The sequence below is a fragment of the Crocodylus porosus genome, unplaced genomic scaffold (assembly GCF_001723895.1).
Source record: "Crocodylus porosus isolate Cpor-Errol unplaced genomic scaffold, CroPor_comp1, whole genome shotgun sequence".
In the NCBI taxonomy this organism is placed as follows: domain Eukaryota; kingdom Metazoa; phylum Chordata; order Crocodylia; family Crocodylidae; genus Crocodylus; species Crocodylus porosus.
The window spans coordinates 31,707,039-31,722,229 of record NW_017728931.1 but is presented as its reverse complement, the minus strand read 5'-3'; the positions used below and the strand labels follow the sequence as shown (position 1 = coordinate 31,722,229).

General features: G+C 41.0%; 1 protein-coding gene across 2 annotated transcripts in view; it reads right to left on the bottom strand.

Moving 5' to 3' along the window:
- Positions 1 to 15,191, bottom strand: part of EPS8 (epidermal growth factor receptor pathway substrate 8) — an 84,469-nt gene that overhangs the window by 38,110 nt on the left and 31,168 nt on the right. For both annotated transcript variants that reach the window (XM_019544498.1, XM_019544499.1), the window contains exons 7-12: positions 14,159 to 14,241; positions 9,741 to 9,877; positions 7,098 to 7,171; positions 3,638 to 3,764; positions 3,165 to 3,253; positions 1,301 to 1,375 (exon numbers count right to left, since the gene is read on the bottom strand). In XM_019544498.1, the coding sequence (XP_019400043.1) occupies positions 1,301 to 1,375; positions 3,165 to 3,253; positions 3,638 to 3,764; positions 7,098 to 7,171; positions 9,741 to 9,877; positions 14,159 to 14,241 (585 nt within the window). The remainder of the gene's footprint in view (positions 1 to 1,300; positions 1,376 to 3,164; positions 3,254 to 3,637; positions 3,765 to 7,097; positions 7,172 to 9,740; positions 9,878 to 14,158; positions 14,242 to 15,191) is intronic.

The following is a 15,191-nucleotide window of genomic DNA, read 5'->3' as shown; positions in this document are numbered from 1 at the left end:
TTCCACAGTGTTTAAATAGAAGGCAGTAGCTTTGTACTCATTTCCCTTATTAAGGAAAAATGTAAGTATAGGCAAAATTTGAATTTGTATGTACGTTTTAAAACTAGGGTTAATTTTAAAAAATCTTGCTATAAAAGACTAGTATATTGATAATTTGGGCTGAATTTTCTAAATAAAGACTTGCTAGTAGGGGTGTGTGAAATACGCCGTATTTGATTAGGATTAGGCGTGAATTGGGGATAGTGATTCAATTCGTTGATTTGGCTCACCATCCCGATTCGATTCAGTTGAATCCAAATCTGAAGATTCAATGCCAATTTGGAGAATCAGCAATTTGGCCATACACAGATTTAAATGTTTTTTGTACATACCTCCAGGTGCCAGGCACGGCTCGTGAACACTGCGATGCTGGGGTGGATGGAGCATCCCACAGGGGCACAGGCTGGGGGGTCCCACGCATGCTCGGCAAACCAGAAGTACTTCCAGGTTTCCTGGGGACTGTGCTGGGGGGCACCCCTCACTCCCCCAGCTCAGCAATCGACAACAGGGGGACCCCTGCTGCCCCCAAACCGAGGAGGTACCAGTTGGTGAGCTGGCGGCACACGAGGGGTGAGGGGCACCACATCCCCTGCTGGACCCAGAAGTGCTTCTGGTCAACTTCTACGTCTGCTGCCAAGTGCACTGGGGACCTCCACACTCCTGTGGGACTCTCCATCTGCCCCAGCATCTCAGCGTTCACGAGCCACCTGCTACCTAGAGGTATTTAGAAAAAACATTTAAAGCTGTGTCTATGTCTGAATAGTCTAATCTTTCCAAATCAATTCGGAGGGTTCCAGTTTGATTTGGAGATATTAAAGGGTCTCCTGATTCAATTCAGATTCAGAAATTTGGCCACCGATTCAGGCCGAATCTCTGCTGAATTGAATCAACGACTGAAGCTTCGCACAGCCTTACTTGCTAGGTCTTCGAGTGATGGAAGCTTTGAAGAAGGGTGGGGAGAGATCAGCTTGGACAGGCCCTGCGTAAACATGCTCCCTCTGGGCTGCCTGTCTCTGATACTAAAAGATACTGGATACTGAGTTACATGGACCTATGGCCTGGCCCAATATGGCATTCCTTATGTACTTAACATGCTTATTTTCTAAATAGGTCCTGATCCAAAAAATGAACTACACTAGTAATTTTTCCTTACCCTGTCCCCACTAACCCATTTTTAATCTCATTACATTTTTAAATGTTCCAGCACACTTAAATGAAGCAAGCCTGATGGACACATTCAAAAAAAATCATAAAACCTTACCATATTTAATGGTGTAAACAGAAAATGAACCAATTCAGGTGCACTAGGGTTCTGGATGTGGGATTTCAATTTGGCCTGAGGGAGGAAAAAGAAAACAAATTGATAACTTTAATGACAGTTAAGTAGCTCTTAGCAAAATCACCCTTCAAAGGGAAGATATTTTAGTTTCGGAATTAAAATGCATGTCATATTTTGCATGTTATTGTGTTTATTATATGTATGGGGTGATAAAAACTGGGACATGCCCCTCTCCCAGTTACCCCTTGGAAAGGAGATGTCGCATAAACAACCCATAAAACATTGCATTAACTACTACAGTACACCCTCCAATGAGGAGGTGAGGCTTGTGTAAATGCTTGTAATGTGCTTGAGGAAAGGCTCTTAAATGCAGGAGGCAGGAGAAGAAAGGGTTAAGAAATCTTAAATGTGGAGCATCACACTGTTCAACCATGTGCTCTCAGGTGGAAGAGCATCAAGATGGAGAAGACCTGATTTTCTCCACAAGAGTGTCTATGATTTAAGAGTTTAGGATCAGAAGACACTATTGTAAACATCCAGTCTGATCTGCAAAACAGAAGCTATGGCACTTGCCTGAATTAACTACAATTTCAAGTATATAAAAAGATGACGTAGGGCAACTTTCCCTAAATTCCCAACCCTTACAAATATCTTGTAGAGTACATCACACCCTCCACCCCCAGAACACACAAACTCCACACAGACACCAGCAGCCAATATGCGACTTAGTACCACAAGGTGCCAATGACTGGTGATGCACAGGGCAAGAGCAATCCATGGGCTAGAGTATTTTGAGGCTAATACATTTCATGTGCATTTTCATGGCATACTTGACAAGTATTATGCAGTGTACTTTGCAATGGCAATGAGTACAGAATCTGACAGGCACAAATGAAATACTAAATAGAGAGTATTAATAGTGAGACTGGCACATGTGCAAGAGCTGAGCTTTTCCCTAACAAACCTCTCAGGAAATCATTTTACAATTAAAATTCTACTTTTGCTAGTAAAACTCTTGAAACATCCTTTTTCTGTATCTTTTTTTGAAATAAAAAAATCCACACACACAATCCATCAGTCAGGAGACAGCCCAGTCAAATCTTTGCTGCTCCAGGATCTATAGATTGGCATTGCAATTTTGGACACAGATGAAAGGAGCCAAATGCCACCTGAGCCATTTTTGGCTCCTCTGTAGATAGGGACTTTGGAGCCCAGATCACCCAAGGACCAGCTCAGCTACTTTCAATTCTGCTTAAGTCAACTTGACTGGATTGGAACATGAAGTAGGAACAACATGGATTTATCACAGAGGCACGTATCCTGCCCCTTTAACCATGAGATTGAGTACCAACCACTTGCTTCTGCTCTGTGTACAAATGGTTCAAGAAATGCAATCTGGCCCAGGTGAGCTCAGCATTGCTTTCAGTCTTCAGCATACTTGTTGGTGCATGACCAATGCCATTTTAACAGATGCTACAATACATTTTTTAAAATCATTTTTCACAGATGGAGTGAGAACGAGAGGGGGCAAGGTAATTTTTCATGCCCCTGACCATGCTGACATACCCCAGAAGACTAATGCTCTAGCAAAGATGCTACACCAGGCTTGCTACCCATCTGTTTCTTGCTTCATATTAATGTGCCCCCCCCCAACAACAAAAACATACTAGCAACTAGGGATGGGTGGTGGTTTGTGGTGCAAGGGGCAAAATTGACATGACCAGGTGCCCTCAGTCAAATTTGAGGCAGCTGAGAAAGAAAAATAACACACTGTCTGACTTCAGAGAAGCCAGGAAATGCTGCTCCTGCCTAACCTATGGAGCAGTAGCTGGTAGCAAGTACTTACAAGAAGGTTAAAGCCATGCTTGAATTTCTGAAAACAATCAACAAATTCATCTGGGGGTGGCGGCTTTGCACGGAGAGTGAGAACCCCCTCTAGTGAACAAAATGAAAAATGCATCTGTTAGAGTAATCCAGCACAGTTGCAGTTATTGCTATGGGTTCTAGTCTGAAGCCTTTACTCGCATCAGTATTCCACATTGACTTGAAGAATGGGACTTCAATGGGATTTGCTTACATGAGTAAGGGCTGCAGATTAGAACAATTTTCTGTTCTCACTATATATCCAGACCTAAAGGAAAATAAAATCATTTAATTAAATTGAAATTGCAACCATAAAAATGTAAATAAGACCCCCCGCCCCAAGAAACTCCTCCCCCCACACACACACTTCCTAGGTACATACATGGTTTTGGGGGGGGGGAGGGGGATCATAATCATAATAAATCTTAGGGGCATGGAAGGGGGAGTAGCTCTTACCTCCAGGTCCTTTCTTTTTATTTTTTTTGGTTTTCTTTCTCTTTGAAAGCTCAGAAAATGCCTCCGCAGCTTTTTGAAGTTTAGTAACAAAATATTCAATGTCATCCAAAATATGGTTCAGAATTTGCTATAGAAAAGTAAGAAAACAATCACTCTCCCTATCTTGAATAGCAGTTGGTCATTAAAACAAAAAAAACCAAACAAAAAAACAAAAAAAACCCCCAAAAAATCAGTAAATCTGTAGTTTCCTACATTCACCATCAGTTGCAGAAAGTTCTGTATGTTTAGGTTCATTTTAAGTCTGACATTTATAAAACTGACATTTGTTTATTTCTAAAGTTTAAATAGCCTTTTGAAAAAGTCACAATCATTAAAAGCTCTTCTAGGCAAGTATTGCATTTTGGCATCCATTAGCTCTAATTCACAGAATGTATTTTCCCACAGAGTACATGAAAAAAATGTTGTTAAAGCATAATTTTTTCTATCCTACTCATAGAAAAGTAAGGCTGGAAGGGAGTTCAAAGAGACCATCTAGTCCAACCAGGGATCTAAAACTGAGCCATTTTCTTACATGGCATACTTTAATATTTACTTTGATGTAATACACTGCTATTTTACTAAATACCTTACTTCATTTTGCTATATATGGAAGATTCCTTAACCAACGTAAATACCATATGTGCTTGACTATAAAATGATGTTGAATATATGAAAATCCCCCAGTAATTAGATTCTCTATAAGGAAGATATATACATTTGTTACAATTTTTCAGGTGTAGAATCTAATTTTTGGAGGGCTGTCTTGAATTGGTCCCCCTCTGACTGCTACAGCAGGGAAAATTGGGGGTGGGGGTCAGGTGGCTTGCCCTCTGCTCCCCCCTACAACATCTTCCCCCTGCATTCTTCCTGCCCCATTTTACTATTTAGCCCCGCATAGGCTATTCCCTCTCTGAGCACATGGTAGTGAGCTGCACTTATCAGTAAGAGGGGAGAAAGGGACTGAGGGGAGGGCAGCAGTTCCCTCCTTTCCCCCAATCCACCACTTCCCTACCCTTTGAAAATCTGAAATGCAAAGGACCAAAAAAACCTCTGACTTTGAAATAAACATTCCCACAGAGTGCAAATTACTATAGGTACCCATAGACTTAGTTGGTCCAGAATTGCGGGATTTTAACTTGTTGAAAACTGCTGCAGTTTTTAGCATAGGTACTCCATAAACAAGCTTTTGAGTAGCATTGTTATACCTACTTATACATAATACAAGCCATGCATGATATTAGTCCAAAGCCAAAAGGCTCATGACTTACCATACAGTTTACTGGGCTGGACCCCAGCAGAGCCCATAATATTTCATGCCACGGTGATCCCATATCTCAACACTGCTCTGTATGTGTGTGGATTCAACCAAGGATCCATGTGCTAACTAGCCCCCCAACTCATGATGGGAACCAGGTGTTCTTGTCACAAGTCCTGAGACCCTCCAAAAATTTATATGCAGATGAGGTCCAGGGCTGCCTGGTCCATTTCCATCTCAAGATAAAGGGCCATATTAACCATATGCGACAGGCTGAGAGACATGAGCTTGGTGATGTTTGCCAGACATTTAAGGCTGGTGGGGAAACAGGAATAATTGGAAATGAAGAAAGGCACTGCTGAGCTGTGGGAGTGAAGAGGAAGTTGAAATGTATTTGATATAGTGGTTCACCATGATTTGAAAAAGAGTTGATGCTCAGGGAGGCTGGGCACAATGAGCACTGTGTCTTATTCAGATAGACTGCACAGACCTGCCCTTGTAAAGGATACCCCATAATTACTTGGCAGGAGAAATACTATGACCATGCTGGTGGTAGGGAAAGGTAATGCAATTCAAAAGGCACTGTGTAGTACAGGGTGCACCCTTGTATGCTTCCAGACAGGACTCCCTACAAGAGCCTCATGCTTAGCTTCTCACTGGCCAGTTTCCAGCAGGAGGATCTCAGCTACATGCCAGCTGTATGGAAATGGGAGATTCCTCCCTAGCTTGCTCCTGTGGCCATACTGCTAAGGGGAAGCAAAACTCAGGGGCACCCAAATCCCAAGTCTCCAGGCTTGAGCCTGAATGTAGGATGCTTTCCAAATGATTTGGAAATATGTGAAGCCCCAGGCTAGGGTGGAAGATATTTGCCAGTAGCAGGGCCACATATGGTTTCCAAATGAGTCAAATGGATTTGGACCTGATCTGGCTAATTTGACCTGGGACATAAAAATTTTTCCCTAAAAAGATGCCCCATCAACCTCTCAGCATTTTTGGGTATGATCAAATGTAGCACTTTTGTCACCAAGGGAAGGGTGTCAGGGCTCGCTCTGGCTCTCCTGGTGCCAGCCTGGTATTGCCAGTACCTCCAGGCCCAGCACTATTTCCCTGTGAAAGGAACACTTGCCTGCTTTTTTCTAAGGACCAAAAAGGTTCCATCAGTGTATTTACCTAATACAGGACACGTATAATATGGCCATACTCAGCACGGGCTACATTCAGTCAAGTTCCTAGCTGGTTTCTATGACTGAGCACATACTCCTTCTAGCAGCAGTTTAATAACAGGGAACATATTTAATGAGGGGGTTTACTGGTATGCAAATAAAAGATGAGGGGCTTTTCCCTCCCATGCTGATTGGGGAAAAAACCTTTTCTTTTTTCAAGTAAATATGGTAACTCTTATGCATAAGGGGAAGAATAGACTAAGTAAAGCACAGGTATGCGTGACAATTCAAGAACATACTTAAGTACATGCTTAGGTCCAGCTCAATTCTGCTGCACTTTAAACAGATTTAAGCCCCATAAAGTATAAGGGGATAAGTATACTCTTCAGCACCTTCCTGAAGCAAAGCTTGAGTGCATTTGTTTCTCATATCTAAGTTTCTAGCTTTCCAGAACTGAATCTGATTTTAGTACTCATCTCAGTTCTCATTTCAGCTCCTTGAAAATCTATTGTAGATACAATCTGGCATGGCTGGAAATTTTTCCTTCTGAAATGAAGTTTGTTTGTGGAAAAAAGTCTCTTTCTGCTCATGAAGCAACAATTTAGAACAGTGTTTCTTAACCTGTGGGTTGTGACCCAAAAGTGGGTCGCAAGACTATATGAAAGGGCCATGAACAAACTTTAAATATGGATCAACAAACTTTAAAAATGTATTCTTCTTTAAAGTAGAAAAATGTGGGAAACCATGGCTTTTCCCTTGCAGACTGGCAAAGTTCCAGCCTGCAAGGGGCTGCTTGGGACCCACCAAACCCTGAACACATCCTCCCTGCCCCACACACTGCGGGGGATGAGACCTGGGGGGGGGGCAGAAAGCAGCGTATTGGAAGTGAGGAGCACTGGGTCAGGACTGGCCACTGATGTTTACAAATGGGTCCTGGTACAAAAAATATTGAGAACCACTGATCTAGAAGACTGATCGATACTGCATGTATTTTCTCACTTACAACATCTCTGTCAATCCTGGCTGCCATCATCTCAGCTGTTTCTTCATGTTCAGGGAACTGTCTGGGTTTTTCATCTATGAAGAAAGAGAAAGAGAAAAACACACACAATGCAGAGTACATCAGGAACTAAAAACTAAAGTTTGCTCTCTCCTAACCCTACACAGAAATCATAGTGCTAAAAGTAGAGGGAAGGCCAAAAAAAGAAGTATGTTTCTATTGTTTTACGTGCTGTACAAAAATGAAGCAAAGAAAGATTACAGGCCCTGAGGCAGGAGATAAGTGATATCCTTTTGCTCCTCCCATAGAAGAATCAGAATGCAAAAACAGCTTTCCTGTCCAGCAGCCAAGTATCTTTCTATTTCTCTGCAGATCTCCACCCCCACCTCTATTGCAAATGTCAGACTTTACATTTATACCCTTTTAACAGCTTATCAATACCTGCCATCCTTCATTCTTCATCAAGATGACTGCTCCTGCCCTTGAACAACCCATGATACCAAACGCCAATGTGCCTTGTTAGATTTTCAAGAATGAATGTTGTTTTCCTATCTGGCTCCTCCACTCACTTGGGAGGTGCGCTCTCTCATCACCACACAAATCTCTCTCTTTATCAGACTTAAAATTGCTCCTCTTAAAGCTCTCTTTTGCTACAAAGAAAACCTGGACAACAGCAAAGCTGCTGGTGGTCTGAGACCACTGCCTGTTATATTGATCAACAGTGTTTCTTTGTTTACAGGTGATCCTCCATCTGTCTATAACCATGTGTTGTTGTTCCCTGATGAGCATAAGCTTTCCGGGGCAGGGACCATCTTTTTGTATCAACGCCTGATACAATATGGTTCTGGCACATTCTGATGGTAATACAAACAACAACAATGATAAAAATAAAGCGCAAAATAGTCTGTGGCCTGAAGAACTTTAAGTTTTCATGCCTTGATCTTGCCCTTGCTTGTACATTAGACTTATGCTTGTGTGTAGTCCCCACAGAAGTCAATAAACTATTCATATGAATTAAGGCAAGCATGTTCATACGTTTGCAACAATCAAGGCCTAAATCAGGTAATAGAAGATAGCAGAGAAGGGTATACAATTAAATAAGTATAAGTGGATGAAGTATGGATTTCTCCCATTTGTAGTCATCATCAGTATCCCCATAGTGCCTCTAGGTGAAGCATGTTTTGAGGAAGGAAGAGGAAAAGTTTTGGGTTAAAAGACTAATTCAAAGCAGACATTCTATATAAAAGGGGAAATATGAAAAAGACATAGCAAGTAAAGCTGGCAAATAAGTAAAAGAGTGTGACACCGTTCACAAAAAGGAGAGGAAGCAATAGGATGTGACAAGATTGAACAAGGAGAGAGAGGCAGATACAGCCAGCAATTTTTGGAAAACAGTTAATCTTAATGCTCTGTGGAATCACTGTAAGCTCTATATTAAAGTTACATTTAGACACCTAACAGTGGGAGCTTCCATCAGTACATTTTTGACAGTATCCATGTAAATAGAAAAGGACTCTGTAACTGACTGGGGCTCAATTCAGTAACAGCCCACTTTACCAACAAAACCTTTGATTTGTCCTTATGTTTGACTCTGTTTAGTCTTCACTTGAGATACTTTTAATGCTGCGTGATGGTATGAAAGTGTTCTACCATTGTTGTTTTCTGGGGGCATTTAAGCTGTTTCACTCTGCACAATCATGCACTTTCATAAATAGTACTTCAGTCTGATAATGGGAAGTGTAAACCAAAAAAGCTTAGAAACAATAGCTTTTTAATTTTAATAAGAACCCATTACAGTAAAAAAAAGACCCAATTTAACTAAAATTATTCTTTTAATGTATTGCCTTCTACTGAAAGTTGGAAGTAACATATCTAATTAGCAATCCTTTCAAATTTTTGTCTTACAGAAATCAGATTTCCAATTCCAGATAAAAATCAGAAGCTCTATGCAGAGGATTCAAAAAAACATTTTTTCCACAGTACTATGTCCATGCTTTCTTCCAGACTTACAGAAATGACCAATTAATTTAGCCCTATAGTTTATTCCAAAACTAGTAGGCGCAGAGTCCACAGCCCTACTCAGCTGAGAAATAAAAGTGAAAGGTCCCTGCCGTCAGAATTTTACCCTGGAATGGTCCGCTTTTACTCATCTCCTGTTACTAAGCACAGCATCATTGAACAAGTCATGCTTGCTATTAAGTACTAAGTACATTAGTAAGACTCTGTAAGAACCAGAGTCAGTTGATTTTAATAAACAATGGGGACATATCAATTCTAATGGAAGAGAGCCATGAAAAAAAAAAATCAGAAATAAAAAGCTAAGGTGAATCTCTCTACTCTGGTTCTGACAGCCAGAGCTTTTAGAACATAGAACTGCCTCTCCAGGGAAGTGGTGATGACCTGGGGCACAAACCTAAACTGAACTAACCAGAGGGAAATATGCTAGAGGGAAGAACCCTTCCCTGACTTTTTTGGGGATGGAGAACATGACCCTCATGAATTTTTCCTACCTTTAGCTTCATTTTTTAAACTCTATTAAAATACTACTTCTCAGTTACTCTTCTTAGCTGGCATTATAGAAATACATTGCCCAGAACATCGTCTGTCACTCATCTCCCAATACAGTTAATTCTCAGAAATACTCACAGTCTCCTTGTTCAGCTGCCCAAGCTGACCAGGCTGCCACTCGACTTCTAACATCCACCTGAGTAACAGTCCCTGGGGGAACAGGAGCAGGAGCTCTTGGGGGTGGAGGAATAGCACTGTCAGCTTTGGAAATCATCCTAGGGAAAATAGGAGAGAAAAAAGAAGTGAAGCTTGAAGCAAAAATTCTCTCCTTTCTAAAGCATTATTATTGGAAAAGACGAGTGAACTGTACAGTAAAGACTTGTATGCATCACACACTGCTCTTTGTAAGCCTTAATGAGCCAGCAGTACATATAAAAAAAAGGTGAATGTACTTGGAACAGGACTTTTTATGAAGCCTCTGTAGGAGCACTAGGTACTGTTAAACCCATAGCAGATATGTTTTGTGTGCAAATAAATCGAAAAACAAACCCTGTTCTTTTGTCTTACATGGAGAATTTAACAGGAATGATAATGCTTCTATAACAGGGTGTTAAACATACTGCCCGTTGAGCCCTATGATCAGAACTGTTGATCTCAGACCAATCCAGCACAATGCATGCACTATGCAGAGCAGGTCTGGCATGTGGGCTGAACTGGCACTGTCGATGCTACATGCAGCACAGGGGTTTGCTCCAGGGTACACATTGCATGTAGTACCTGTGCCAGACTGGCCCCGAGTGCTGGCTCCAGGTCCAGTCCAGATTGGGCAGCACTGGAGCCACTGTGCAGGGCTGGCCCAGCAGAGCTCTCTGCAGCACTTGCCCTGTAGTGCATGCAGTGCATGTGGCCATTTCAAACCTACATGCAGGCCCAAGCCCAGGGCTCACTCTGCGTGCAGTGCTCCACCAATCCAGCCCTGCATACTGGCTTCAGTGCCTGTCCCAAGCCAAACCAGACTGACCCAGTGACCTTCATTCCACCAGGGGGGTCAGATGAGTCTGACACTCCTGTTCTATAGGGCTATTAAACCAGCCTACAGAATAGTCTAGGAGAGAAGCTTGGTAGCTTGACATTTTGGTATTCATGCCTAATATCAAATGCAGACTTTGATCTAGACTTCACTTTGTCTAGAAGTCTTGAATGGAGAGTGATCTTAAGCATCACAAATTGACTGATAAGTGTCCTAATTCAGGGTGTTGACTATTTTTAAACCTCAAGTGATAAAAGAGAATGACTGCATTTAGAGCTAGAGACCAAAAACACTCAAAGCATTTCTAACATTTAGCTGAATCCATCTTCTTGTAAATTCATGTCTGTTTTCTCAGTACAGTATTAAATAATAAAAGCAAAGGGTCTTTCATCATTTTTCCTGGAAGACTGCCATCAAATATATTGGGGGGAGGGGGGAGGAACCACAAAAAGCCCCACAGACTTTGGCAGTCAAATCATAACCTTAAAATTTTTGCCTTTTGATTTTCATGTCATTTACACCGCTCAAATAGTCACATACATATTTTATTTTGTTTCTCTATAGCCAATAAATTAAGCACTGCTTCTTTTCCCTAGCATTTACTTCCCCAGTCACCTGCCAATTCTTTTTTGTTATTCATCATATTACCTCCAATTTGTCAATGTGTTTTTATAAACATGATAACAAAGCTGAATGAAAATAGCTGAAGAATAATCAAAATCTGAACCACCTACAGAGAGAACTCTCACATTTTTCTCTGGCATCCTCCATAAGTTGTATCTATTATTAATTACCTTGTTAACTGCACAATAAATTTAGACTGGCTACATATGGAAATTAACTATTCCACAAGATAACTATTCATTCCATCCATGAAGAGCACACACCAACTGCAGAGACTTCTTCAGCTCGACAAAGGGTTTTTAAACCCAAAAGCTTGCTAACATTTTTTCTCCAACTATTTAAGCTGGTCTAATAAAAGATATCAGATTCACCCAAAGAACCTTGTCCAAAATTAACTATGGCACCTTAAAAAGGTCCAACTAAAGTTATTGCTTGAAAATGTGTAATAACAACTCTACAGCTCATTTCTATCTATCTTTAATTTGAACATGTAGGCAGGCTGGCTGGGAGACCACAGCTGCTGCAATCTCCCAGCTGTGGGGGTGCTCCATGCAATTGCTCGGAGATCACAGCTACAAATCTCCTGGCCATTACAATTTCCTAGCCACAGGATATTCCATATCCTGCAGGGGCTATTAGATTGCAGCAGCAACCCACAGCTGCCAGAGCTGAGAATCCCACAGCTGACAGGACTCTTGGTCCTGGCTGCACCCCAGGTGCAGCCAAAGTTGAGAGCCTTTGCAGCTGTGGGACTCAGCCCCAGCTGTGCACAGTACTTGCAGCTGGCAGTCACATCAGCAGAAGCAGCTCCCAACTGCAGGAGCCTGCTTCCTGCTGGTACAGGTACTGTGTGGATCATGCATTAGATCCCATGGCATCTTTACCTGTAAGTGCAGAGGGAGCCTCTGTATCCTACTGATCCAATGTGCTGCATAGGAAAACTGTGAGAGCTTGGACACAGCCCCTTGCATAAAAATACAGAACAGTGGCTGGGGAAAGAATGGAACAAGACTGCCACAAGAAAATTAAACACCGCTAATGGCTTGCAACCCATTAGACACTGAGACAGTGGAGTGCTTGCGGTACCTAATACCAGACCCATGCCATAAAATAATAGAAGTGGTTAAAATTGTTGGCAGAGTCCTGATGTGCTCATCACATATGTGTACCTAAAAAAGCCCTTTAAAGAAAGGCTGAGTCAGGAAGTAAAGGAAACTGCATACACATTTCAATTGACCTAGCAGCTAAAGAAAACAAGAGACTAAACATGTATCTCAAAAAAAACCTGTAAAAGGTGCATTGAATATAGGAAGGATGTTCTGCATGTGACATCCTCACATTTTTCAAAACAGACATCCAAAGTCACTCTAAGATCTTAAAAATGTGCAAACCATTCAGTGTATGTCTGAAGTTATGAGCTACTGCAAATTACCCCACTGATAAACAAATACCCCAAAACAAGTTCGGTGACACCCCTGAGTATCCTCTGACACTCAAGGCCCATCATCTGTGATTGACCTATAATTACAGAGGCTGCAGAAACACAGTCTTTACACCTAGACAATCAAAAACAAGAGCCAGGCAATTAAGTCATGATATGATGATCAACCTTTTCCTCCCTGCTTTGTTCAGACTTTAATTGGCCAACCATCAAGAACAATGCTTCAAAGAAACAGTATAAAAACTAAGCAGATTTCTCAGCAAGTTGTGTGCAGTCCAGACCAGAAGCCATTCTGCCACGCAGTGAACAACTGAAGGACCCACACTTTGAGACTGTACAAGAACTGCTTCCTGCCTGCATTGGGTAAATATCTCAGTGCAGCTAAGATAATACCAAGGACTAATAGCTCATTTTATATTGGGAAAGAGTATTTTCTGTCATTTAGTTTTGTAACTTGTTGGTAGTTGCTGAAGCAAGCCTTTCTGCTATTCATCAACCAAGTGTGTCAATTCATAAAGCACTAGGTTAGAAATTCAGTTTTTAAGTCCAACATGATGCCATAGTGAACTGCAAGCTCTGACCTATTATGGACTTTTGACCTACAACCTCTTACATCCTTACAGTTTTGGGGTTTTATAATACAGTGACAGATTTCAGATGTATTCCTCAGATACATGGATTTGTATTTTTTAAAATAAAATACCAGTATTTCAACTTCCTACCGTGTCCAGGGTGTTCCAGTCCTTCTATGTTATCTCTTCATTGCTCTACTTGCTTGCAAATGCTAGTTTTCAGCCCCAGTCCTGCAAGCACTAATTATCCACTTAACTTTAAACTTATGCACTTGTATGATAAATGTCTTTGAAACTTTGAAGATGCGCTGCTTCCGCATTGACAAGATCATTAACATCTCTAGTTAATTTAATCCCTCTCTCCTCCCTCCAGCTTGTGGAATGGTGAAATTTATCCTTAGTAACCTCTGTACAGTTCTTTGGGATCTACAGAAGACAACTTCTCTGAAAAGGGAAGCATCTTTGATAGAGATTTTCAAAAACTCAAAGGATAAACTTCCACTGAATCACATTTATATCTTTGAAAATCTCAGTCATTTCTTAACCCCCATGAGTTACCTCTTACTTATGTGTTACTCTTGGCTGAACACAGTACACTCTGCTCCCTGCCCCACCCCCCACTCTTTTCCACCTCACCCAATAGAGGGAGTTGTGGTAATCTCCAAGATAAGCTAGACACCTAAGAGGAAGGAGGAGGACTTTCTGACCACAGGTTGCTAAATCAGAGACAGACAGAAAGAAGCCAGGCTGCTGCACCTAATTTATTCCTGATTATTTCAAACTCGTACAGAATAATAAAAGCAGAAAGTGGATTAAGAGAAAGGGAAAGGAAAATTTTGAATGACTATTTCTAGACAGTTCCAGATATTCCCAAGATGTTGAACTTTACCTGAGTGTTTCAAGTCTCTTTTTTTGTTTCCCACTTTTGCTGTCACTGATTGCACTTTCAATGTCTTCATGAATAAGGCTAGCCTGCAACAACAGAAGCGGATGTTACCTTACTATAAGACACATGATTCATTAACTAAGCTAAACAGGCAGGATTAAATAAATCTGCTGCTTGTTTCTGAAACATATTTACTTCCCTGGATCACTTGTATGAATTACTTCCTTTAAAAACCTTAGGGATGAATTAATTTCGATTAAAGATGGAAGCAACACAATGCTGTTGCCTTGGTGCTGACATTTTGTCAGTGTTCCAGTCCCCAAAAATATCATTTGATGTGCACGTATTTCAAAGCTGAAACTTTCCTAAACAGCTGTAATTATCTCAAGTCAACAATGATTTCTTGTGCAGTATTTTTTTCATCGTGATATGTTAAAGTTTATCAAGCATTTCAGTGAGTTAGTGAAAGGCATTATACACTACTAAATAAATAGCAGCAACATTAAAGAGCAGAAACGTAACTTCTTAATGATAGAGAACATCTGTCACTCTTGAGAGACACTCCCTAATTTCTCTTGGCTTGCAAGAAGATTCATTTTTTGCCCTCTGCTGCCTAGCTAGCAGTGCACTGTACTCTACCTCCAAAAGGAGGATTCATAATAAAATCCAGAAACATATAATACATTTAATAGCCTTTGCATTAAATAGGTCATGGTTTCCTTTAAGATGTAGGATGGGCCTTCAACTGTGAGATTCAATTTCAGCCTCAATTTGCCAAAGCCCAAATTCACTGGTCTCCAGGTCACTATGCGAGGCCCAGTGATACCCAGAACTACTTGTGGTAAGGAGTGGATAGGTAGCTGAGTGGGGAAGCATGTCAGTCATTTGATAGAAGCAGAAGTTACTGATTTTATATCTCATCATAAGTGTTTCCTTTGATTTTGTGACATTCTTCTATGTTTCCAACCATGGAGGTAGAAGTAGTTTAGATTCAAAATAAAATATGCAGATAAACATGGAAGTAGTTTTTAAGCAT